This window comes from Lygodium microphyllum, chromosome 9 (genome assembly GCF_053477565.2).
Source record: "Lygodium microphyllum isolate KBCC chromosome 9, Lygodium_microphyllum_v1.1.10, whole genome shotgun sequence".
NCBI classification, from domain to species: domain Eukaryota; kingdom Viridiplantae; phylum Streptophyta; class Polypodiopsida; order Schizaeales; family Lygodiaceae; genus Lygodium; species Lygodium microphyllum.
Genome location: NC_141143.1, coordinates 20325124 through 20335880, shown reverse-complemented (window position 1 = coordinate 20335880; position 10757 = coordinate 20325124). Strand labels below are relative to the sequence as shown.

General features: G+C 44.5%; 1 protein-coding gene across 1 annotated transcript; it reads left to right on the top strand.

The window, feature by feature from the left end:
- Positions 1–3948: 3948 nt before the first annotated feature.
- LOC148030844 (flavonoid 3'-monooxygenase CYP75B137-like) lies at positions 3949–7071 on the top strand. The gene is made up of 2 exons (XM_087684378.1): positions 3949–5115; positions 5378–7071. The coding sequence occupies exons 1-2, from the start codon at positions 4189–4191 to the stop codon at positions 5999–6001; spliced, it is 1551 nt and encodes a 516-aa protein (XP_087540504.1). The 5' UTR covers positions 3949–4188; the 3' UTR covers positions 6002–7071.
- Positions 7072–10757: the final 3686 nt, after the last annotated feature.

Below are 10757 nucleotides of genomic sequence, written 5' to 3'. Positions count from 1 at the left end.
ACACTCACTATTGCCCAGTGCCACCACTGGCCAGGTGTCTGAGGGCCAGGGCCAGCCGCCAGCAACCAAGGGCATCGTGACTTATTGGTCGACGCTCGCTGCATGACTCGTGAGCCTATGACTAGTCACTGATGCATGCCGCCACCTCGCGTGAGCCTATGTAGTGTGACTGTGCCGCCACCACCCGTCACCCATATGAGCTTGTGAGTCGTGTCTCACACCTTAGAAGTTAGTACTAACTTCTAATTAGTATAGTACTTACTACTTACAAGTTGCTTTTACTGAAGCCTCACGACTGAGTCACTGACCAGTAATGCGTGTTGCAGCCTGCCGTGTACCTACATATGATGACTAGTCACTCGACCTGACTCATGCTCACTGCTCCAACCTCCACTGCTCAGGAGTCAGTGTGCTACTCGCAGCTCCAGCAGCCCACCAGCCAACCTTCACAATCCACTACTCAATGTCAGGTGAGTTGGTGCACGTGCTCTATGTTTATGCATTTCTTTTTTGTAGAGAGAGAGAGAGAGAGAGAGAGAGAGAGAGAGAGGGAGTGTGCGTGTGCGTGTGTAAGCTTTTGTGTGTGCCCGTGTATACACTAAGCCTAGTGCCATTGTTGTGTGGCTTTGTGTATTGATTAATAATAGCATATAAGCTATATGTTTTTCTCCAGATTATCGATCCTAGTCAGTCAAAGAGAGACACTCTACAATTGAGTATTTCTAATGCATTCTCTCGAAAGAGAATTGCACAAAGGGACATTGTGGGATCATCATTGAATCTGATTAATGATGATGTAGATATGTCAACCATGACATTGCATATACTAAAATATGCAATGCAAATGTCAACAATTCAAGTGATGGGATGCATGGTGAATGGGTTATGGATACAAATATGCACTTGGAAATGCCGCACAATGCTATATGTGAGGTTTTTTTTAATGGTGCAAGAAACAATCAAGTATGGAATGCAAGCTCTTTACAAAATCCTGGCAGTGATGGTATGACATGTAATGATGCATTTAATGCTAATATATCATCAAGTTTGGATTTGAATATGTCATTGCAAAGTGTGATTGATGATGGTGGAGATGGATTACCTCCAAGGCATGTGGATTTAGCTTCTCCTCTTGAGGATGCACTAAAGAATCTTCATGAGATCCAAGCCCAATATGCTACCCATGGTCAAAGGACAAATGAAAAGCCTCCCAAAAAGCCGAAGGGTATTCGAACATATAAGGAGCACTGGAAGGTGTATTATGAATTGGAGTTATTCATCTTATGATGATGAGGGGCAACAAAGAGTACATTGTCTTTGGTGTACACACTTCAAAATTCAGAATCCTTTTGGCACAACAGGTAGCAAGAATGTTCAAAGATCTAGTCTAGAATGCCATCAATAGTCCAAAGAGCATAAAAAGGCAAAGCAAATGTGGTTTGAAAAGCAAAAAATGACCACTTTGCCCATTGAAAAGCATGTGCAAGTTTTGCACAACAGTGAAGAAGAAAAAAGGATATCTCGCATCAAATTACTTCTTCAAAAGATGCATGCAATTGCTTTGAGAGAAAAACCTATTTCAACTTTGAGGCAGATGTTGACGAACTAGTTTTCTATAATATGCCGAATGCACCGACAATGAACTCTTATGGTGCATACTCATCTTCATATGCTACAAAGCTTTTTCTCATAGCTTGTCATAATGTGTATTATGATAAGATCAATATTGAACTAAAGGAAAGTCCATGCTTCTCAATAATGGTTGATGAAAGCGCAGACATACCATGTAATCATAGAATGATTGTATGTCTCACATATCTTACTGGAAAAGGGAATGGGTCCATTTGCAGTCGATTTATGAGACTATTGGAGATAGTAGATGGTTCCGGCAGATGCATTGTATGCAAGTCTAACAACATATCTCTTGGAGCTTGAGTTGGCTAAGGCAAAACTTATTGGTTTTGCAAGTGATGAATGTACTGTAATGACTGGTTGTCAAAATGGCCTTGTGACTCACTTTGCAAGGGAAGTTCCCCATTTGGTGGGTGGTTGCACACAAAAAGGCACTTGTTGCTAAGGATGCATTGGAACCATTTCCTGTTTTTAAACTATTGGAAAAGATTATTAAGAAAGCATACAAGTGGATTAGAAGCTCTTATAAGCGCCATAAGGAGCTAAAAGAGCTTGCCAATGCATTTGAGTTGCTTGTGCAAGAGGTTTTGAGAATGCATGATATTCGTTGGCTCTCACGAGGTGATGTTGCACTAAGGTTTGTAAAACTTATGCCTGCCTAATTGTGTCTTTTGAAGCTAGAAAGTCACGAGTTGTATAACTTTCTTACATCTTTCAAGTTACAATTCTTTCTACACATTGTTGCAGACGTATTTCATTATTTAAACATGCTTAATCTAAAATTCCAAAGCAAGAATGTGGATGTGACTTCCATTGGCACCAAGCATGTAGTCACAATGGAGACACTGGAGACAAGGTTTCTTGAAGATGTATTTGGCATTGGAGCACAACAATTCACATCCTTTGTTGAAAAAGTGAATGATAGATATCTCCACTATACATGTGATGCATAGGGACAAGAAGTGCATGCTCTTCACACTCGTTCATTGGGAGATAAGGATGCAAGTGGCAATCTAAACTCTTGGGAGAATTGCATATCTATGGGTAGATAATTTGTTGGAAAATTTATATCATCCTTGTGTCTATGATTCAAAGACATAAAACTCTTTGAAGTAGCAAAAGTATTTAGTCCAAAAGACTATCCTATTGAGCACAAGGCAATGTTTACAATGGGAAGGATTTGGATGCCTATTCTGTTAGAAAAATTTGGGGACTTAGTTCATGTGAATGCATGTAACTTGCAATATGAGGATTTCATGATCCGATTGAAAAGGATTTGTCCATGCATGAGTATGCATGAGGCATGGGCAATGTATGGAATTGATGAGCATCGGGAGCAACTATATAGAGAAATAAAGAAACTTTGGTGAGCTTGTCTAGTGATTGTTGCAAGTGTGGTGGACTGTGAGAGGGGGTTTTCTCAAATGAATACAATAAAGTCTCTTGAGAGAAACCGGAGACATTAAATATGTTGATGTTTTTATCCTACAATGGTGAGAAAAATCCTCGTGATGGGGATTGGGATGCCATGTACATTGCTTGGGATGGCTTGAAAGAGCATCGAAATCCCAATATGATGACAATATAAGAAAGTGGTTTTCTTCTTGTTGCTTTTGACGGCACATGTCGATCTATTAAGATTTTTCTCTCCATATAATAAAGAATTTCTAGGCTTGCATTCTTGATCATTTTTGAAGCCTTACAATGTGGGTTGTGCTTTTAGTTTAGTGGAGACTTGTTACTTTTAAGTAATAGATTTTTTAATTTATATATTTAAAAACATCTTCTAAGAAAGGCATTTTTTTCATGGCTATGCTCTTGAAAGGCACTAGAAAAAATTTGATTTTCCTAAAGAAAGGTAACCTTGAAGAATGCCCTTCTTGTGATACTAGGGGCCTCACTTGCAAAAAATAAACGCTGGAACTTGGGAGCGGGCCACGGCTATCAGCGTAAGAACGTGCATGCCAATGTAGACAGTAGATCCTTCGAAAGGTTGCTTTGAGCTTTGTACGCTAGTAACGCGCACACATCAATGTATCTCGTCTCGTAGACAATTGAAAACGTCTGGAACCGTCGACGCAGTGCGCACGTTGAAAATGATTCACACGTGGAAGGACGTCACGCGAGTCAAGGCGCTTTCCCCTTTCGTTCTTTCTTTTTGACTAGGCCTGCTCTTCCGTCCGAGTCCCTACGATGTCAAACGCGAGCGACGACTTTTGCGTTCTCCCTCGTGAAACAAGTGGTTCTCAACTTCTCAGAGAGAGAGACAGAGAGAGAGAGAGAGAGAGAGCGTAGTGCTAAAAGGGTTTGCGCAGCCAGCTGAGGCACTCTGTCCACATTGCATTTATTGATACCCCTATAAAGTTTAAACAGCCAGTTGAGGCAGTGTGTCAATTGCGGTAACTAGGTTTGTGCGATACCTTACACACAGCTAGTTGCGTCAGTGTGTCTCTCAATCGCAGATTGTGCGATACCGTATATGCAGCTAACTGACGCAGTGTGTCAATTAGCTGCAACTAGCTGAGGCACTGTATCAATTGCAGTAAGGCTTTAGAGATGGCGACGGCTATGGCAATGGTCGATCAAGGAGGTTGGTCGATGGTGGTGTTAAGCAGCGTGGCGGTGTGCACTGTGGTATGGTTTCTGTGGAGAAGGTGGAACAGTGGCAAGAGGCTGCCGCCATCGCCTCCGGGCTCGCTGCCTATACTGGGACACCTGCTTCTGCTGGCGAAGGACCAGCTGCCGCACCAGGCGCTCTTTAAGCTGGCGAAGAAGTACGGGCCGCTCATGTACCTGCGGCTGGGGTCGGTCCCCACGATCGTGGTGTCATCCCCGGAGATGGCGAGGGAGGTCCTGAAGACGCACGACCTGACGTTCTCGGGGAGGCCGCGGACGGCGGCGGGAGAGCACATCTTCTACAAGTGCACGGACGTGCTGTGCTCCTCCTACGGGCCGTACTGGCGGCAGGTGCGGCAGATCTGCGTCATGGACCTGTTCGGCCCCAAGCGCATGGCCGAGTTCCGGTCCGTCCGCGCAGAATCCATGGCCGACATGGTCCGCTCCCTCCGGACGACCGCCTCCTCCGGCCAGCCCTTCCAGCTCCGCCCCGAGCTCTTCTCCCTGCTCTGCAACATCATCTTCCGCATGACCGTCGGCATGAGCGAGCGCGAGCTGGCCTCCCTCGTCCCGGGCATCAACTTCTCGGAGGTGGTCATGCACAACCTTTCGAAGCTCCTGGGCACCTTCAACATCGGCGACGTCCTGCCTTACCTGCAGTGGCTGGACCTGCAGGGCTGCGTCCGCCAGATGAAGGCGCTCGCCAAGAAGAGCGACGCGGTGCTGCAGGCCATCCTCGACCGCCGCCGCGCCGATCGCCTGAAATCCAACGAGAAGCGCCGAGAGGACCTCCTGGATCTCTTGCTGGCCCTACAGAGCAGCGCGGACAGCAAGATCACGGACGACAATGTGAAAGCAGTCCTATATGTAAGCTCCCTTTTCATGATTAGTTCGTTCCAGAGACACAGAGAGAGAGAGAGAGAGAGAGAGAAGCAACGCTAGCGCAGTCATCATCATCGTCGGTGGCCCACGCGAGAGCAATTAGCAGCCCGTTTCTTTCCGTACCATAATTAGATGTATGAGCGATTTGTTATTGGACTAGTCGATGCGCCGCTGCGTGAGCTCTAATGTATCGGATCGATCTGATCTGTGTTGTTCCTTGTTGCTCGTTAATTGTGGATGGGTGCAGGACATGTTCGCCGCTGGCATCGATACGTCAACCCTGACGGCGGAGTGGGGCATGGCGGAGCTGCTGAAGAACCCGGGGGTGATGGGGAAGCTGCGGGCGGAGATAGACTCGGTGGTGGGGAAGGATCGGATGGTGGAGGAAGCGGACATCCCGAACCTGCCGTTCCTGCAGGCGGTGGCGAAGGAGACGATGCGGCTGCATCCGGGGGGGCCGCTAATGTTCCCGCACCAGTCCACGGAGGCCTGCGAGATCGGGGGCTACCACATCCCGGCCAAGACGCGCCTCCTGGTGAACGTGTGGGGCCTGGGCAGGGACGAGGCCTCCTGGGACCGGCCCGAGGAGTTCCGCCCGGACCGATTCATGGGCAGCACGCTGGATGTGAAGGGCCACCACTTCCAGCTCCTGCCGTTCGGGGCCGGCCGCCGCGGCTGTCCAGGCATGAGCCTGGGCATCGTGGTCTCCCAGACCATCCTGGCCACCCTCGTCCACGCCTTCGACTGGTCTCCCAACGGACCCCTGGACCTCACCGAGCTCTTCGGTGCCACCGTCTGTATGGCCTCTCCCATTTGCGCAAAGGCTACCCCCCGCCTCCCGGACCACGTTTACCCAAAGTCTCAGCTTTGAACATGCTGCTGTCCTTACTAGATCCTCCCTCGCCATCACAAGGATCTACCAAGCACTCTTTCATTGTAATATCTCGAGTCACAGCTTTGAACATGCTGCTGTCCTTACTAGATCCTCCCTCGCCATCACAAGAATCCTTATAATATCTCGAGTCCGCCCACGTAAAAGCATGAATGGCTCTATTAAAGGGGCACATATCTTCAGTAATCATAACTTTTCCACTACAGACATATCCTTTTCACAATTCAAAAATCATTATTCCCAACTATATCTTGTTACCAAGCGCTCTTTCATTGTCAAATATTGCCACACAACAATCGCTAACAAGAAAACCACAAAAAAGCCAACCCAGTAGTAAAATCTAACTTTTTTACATTGCGAAATGATGCAATCTAAAGAGAGACTATCCCACACATGGAAGCATTAAACCAACACTAGAAAGAACTTCTCTTTGACCTAGAACAAATACACACTTAGGTGAATTCCACTTGCAAAAGATGTGTAGCTAAACTTAATAATGCATGGATGACTTACTTAACCACACTCAACTTTTGTGTCATGACTTTTGGAGTTGATGCATTATCTCCAAAACTAGAGGTACTCCATGGACTAGCTAGAGTTAAAATGACATAGTGGTCATTCATTGGTAGATTTTACATTGTCTCGTCAAGTTTCTCTCCTCTAAACAGTTGCATGCACACACACTCTCTTAGTTGACTCTAGTGGGGTAAGTGAAAAGTAGGGCGACTGAGGAGAAAGGCAAGCCGATGAAAAGCATTGACTAAATATGAAGCTTGGTTTTTTTAATTTTGCATTACCAAAAATATAGGTGGGGTAGGCTTTGGTACACCTTCAACGAGTTTGGAGATGACTTGCATGTTGAGAAATCAAATTATGTATGTCCAAAAGAGGTTGGCCCATAAGTGGCTTTGTATGAGAGATATGACAAAGATGTATGCTCTAGACGCTCTAGGAAGAGATGTCCAAAATCCCATAAGCACCGTGTGAGGAACAGTGGTACTATCCAAAAGATATATAAGCATGTACTTGACACTCATTTCAATGTATGGTATCTTTTTAGTTTGAGTCACTTAAGATTGTGTTTATGAGTCCAAGCTAATCTATCTTGGAACCTAATTCACTTGAGTTACAATTCCTTATTCTGATAATGTATCATGTGTTTGATTTGTGTCCACCATAGTTGATCTAGTTCTAGGTCCATGTTTTTCAATATGGTATCAGAGCCATGGCTAAGCTAGGTAGCTAGTGGTGTGTTTTCTTCTTCTTTGCAAGCTCTACAATGTTTTAGCCTATTTCTATTCCAATCTCTCAAGCTATTAAACATCCATTGGTGTGTATGAGGTACAAAAGCTCCAGAAAGGAGGTGTTGTGGTGTAGCTATTGAAGGCTAGTTCACGGTTCATGTTGGTATGAGGGTAGCTAAGGGCCTACTTAAGGAAAGGGTTCTATTTTCTGGTTTCGAGATCGAGAGAGAAGAGAAGAAAAAGTGGATGAAACAACAAGTCATTTGCTCTTTTTCAGCTTGATCAATCTGTTTTTTTTTTCAGAAGCAAATCTGAGAGCCATTGCTCACAAAAGCCACAACAACTAACAAAGAAGATTGTCAAGCAGGTTTTGAGTCGGAGAGAAGAGTAAAGAGAGCCTTGAAGCTCTGTACTCCATAGCCTCTACAAGCAAACCCTTAGCTCCCAGCAGCTAACCCGCCACAGTGCTTGCCAGTGCCGTCACTACAAGTTACAGGCCTTATACCGACGTTCAAAGCGACAAAAATGTTCATACAGAAATTTACCCCCGTTGTCGCAAAAAACATCAATATTAGAGACCCCATAGAATAGTCGATATAGATACCGATGTAGATAACGACGCTTTGCGATGCATATCGCGATGCTAATAGCGATGCATGCAGTAAATTTTTGACGCTAATAGCGACGGTAACTGGGAAAAAAATTTGTGGCAGTAATGTGTACAATGCTCATATAAATGAAGGCAAAGTGTACTTGAATCATAACACTGATACATGAAATAAATACATGATCGCATAATGAAAGCAACAGTACAATCATGGCAAGATACTACTACTACATAGAAAATGCCTACACAAATCACATGACCAAAAAAGAAGAGTATGTGAGCTCCACGGATCCAAGGGTGAGCTATAGATCCTTGCCATCCGAAACCTCGTCCCGTCGGCCCCGCAAAGGAACATTGAATGAACTCTGCAAAAAAAGAAACAACTACACATCAGTCCACCATATAATAATGCATTTTAATTAAATTTAGTAACTACGGACAAGAAAGATGAGTGACTTACAGGGCCGCCGCGTCCATACAATCGGTCGATCAAAGCAATGAGGCCGTGTCTCTCTACATATCGAGTCTCTAGGCCAATGGGATCGCAGTTTGTAATGGAGTGCTGCAAAGAAAACAAAATACAACTATTAGAAATACGATTGTTAGTACAAGGGATATTGCAAAAAAATAAGCAAGAAAAACAAAAGAAAAACTTACAGAGTCCTCCAAATATGTCATGTGGCCGCCACTCCTAAGATGATGGACCACTCCTGCCTCCAGTCGTACCCTCATCGCCTCACACTGATGTCTCCAACCTCCTGGAGAATCTGCAGACTCCTCCCTGAGTTGGCACCAGTCGTCCGCGTCTAGCCACTCGAGCTTTGAGGCCCCACTCTTAAGTGCCTTGTGTGAGTTCAATCGTTTGTGTGACATGTACGCACGCATGTACTCCATCATCCAGTCGATGGAAAACCTATTTACTGCAGCAGGTACCGAAAACTTCTCACGCAAGGATGCTACTATGTAGTCCTTGCTTCCCCCTCCAATATATTCTTTCAATGATCCAAGACGTTGTGCCAAAAAACTTGTTGGCACAACTCTCTCATACGAGCCATCACCCTCCTCTCCGCATCATTCATGATGATGGCTCTTGTCATATCATCTACAAGGTATCCATACCCCTCTGGGATATGCCTAAGATGTGTCTTCTCCTACCCGCAACCATCCTCCTAGGCATATCCAAGAGACCCATATACATCTGGTATAGCTACGGGGGTAGTATCTCTCAGAGTAGCACCCATAGGGATGCCATCTGTGGATGATTGGGAGCAAAAGCTAGAGTGATTGGAGTAGACGTCCCCACAGGTGTGACAAATCCCATAGGTGATGCAACTCTAGTAGAACGACGAGATGGAGACACTACGTCGATACCTTCACAACAACCACCTGAGCCACGCTCTCTCGAACCGCCACGAGAGCGAGGAGTAGCATCTATATCCCGAGCCGAGCGTGGGCTCACTGCATCCATGCCTCTACAACATCCCCCAGAACCACTCCCTCCGTCTATCCCAAGTCTGGAGTGTCGACCACGTCTACTGGAAACTGAAGCATCAGAGCGCACCAAAGTAGATCTAACAAAACGGCATGATGGTGTCTAAGATAGCTCCTGGTCCGCCATATCTCTGAATTGATCCATCTGATCTAGAGATATATGGGTGAATATCTCCTGTAGCTGGAGCCCCAAGAGGAACACTAAGGAAAATGAAATTCTCTTGCAAGAAAATCTATCTTGTAACATCAACAAGCTTTTATTTCATTCTTCTGATCATTAAAACAAAGAAAACAACAATTCTTCACGCAGCATCATAGTAGAGATCTCCCACGGATTTGATAGAATCAACCATAATCTTCAACATCTTCATAGAATCCATCAATATAACAAAGAACACAAAGGAATACACCATCTTTGAATGGAAATCAATCACATATTATTCATCTTCAATGTCTTCATAGTTCTCTCTCTCAATCTCTCATATACAGTTACACTGTTTTGATAGAATTGACTATCTCTCTCTCTCTCTCTCTCTCTCTCTCTCTCTCTCTCTCTCTCTCTCTCTCTCTCTCTCTCTCTCTCTATCAATAGTACATCATATCCTCACTACAATACTCTCATAATAACTCTCAATAATCCCCCTTAGATCGTGGATGCACCTCCCAAGAGGTATGTCTGATATGAAGAGTCACCAGAGCCACTACAGTGTCTTTTCACAGCTCACTATTGTCACTGTCAGTTAGTCTTCTCTTCAGTCTTCAGCAGTTGCTTCTTCCACTTGTTTTAGCTCTTTTGAACTTAGATTCATCCTTTCCAAAGATCAGAAAACTTTCCCAAAGTCACGCATACATTCTACAGAACACTTACAGAAGGTCTGCAGAACAGTTACAGTACAGCACTAGAACAGCTACAGTGCAATTACAGTACAGAGACAGAGCAGAGACAGAGGCTCTATAGAGAGTCTACAGAAGGTCATCAGAACCTCATAACTCATACTCAAATCATTCCATACTATCAAAAACTATTTAATAAGCTTTCAAAATATCTCAATCTTCATCTCATCAATCCATGCTTCATACAGAAGAAAATTAGAAAAAACAGAAGCTATACAGAACCAATCATAAGCTCAACAGAACCTACCAGAACATCACAGAGCTTCATATCTCCACTGAGAATCATCATGAACTTCTAAAACATAATCAATATAATCCAAAACACTCTCAAATACTTCCATTAACAACCATACATCACTCTAAATCCATCAAAAATTAATCATTTAGACCTCAAAAACAACAAAAATCAGTCAAAAATTAAATCTTTTTCCACTCTCAACATATCCCCACACTTAGAAAGGAAGCTTCCTCGCGACCTAAGGAAAAGAAGAATATAAGT

Excerpts from the sequence above, each read along its gene's own strand:
- LOC148030844 (XM_087684378.1), top strand. The coding sequence starts at position 4,189 with ATGGCGACGGCTATGGCAATGGTCGATCAAGGAGGTTGGTCGATGGTG. Across the intron at positions 5,116-5,377 it reads ATGTGAAAGCAGTCCTATAT|GACATGTTCGCCGCTGGCAT; the intron begins GTAAGCTCCCTT and ends GGATGGGTGCAG.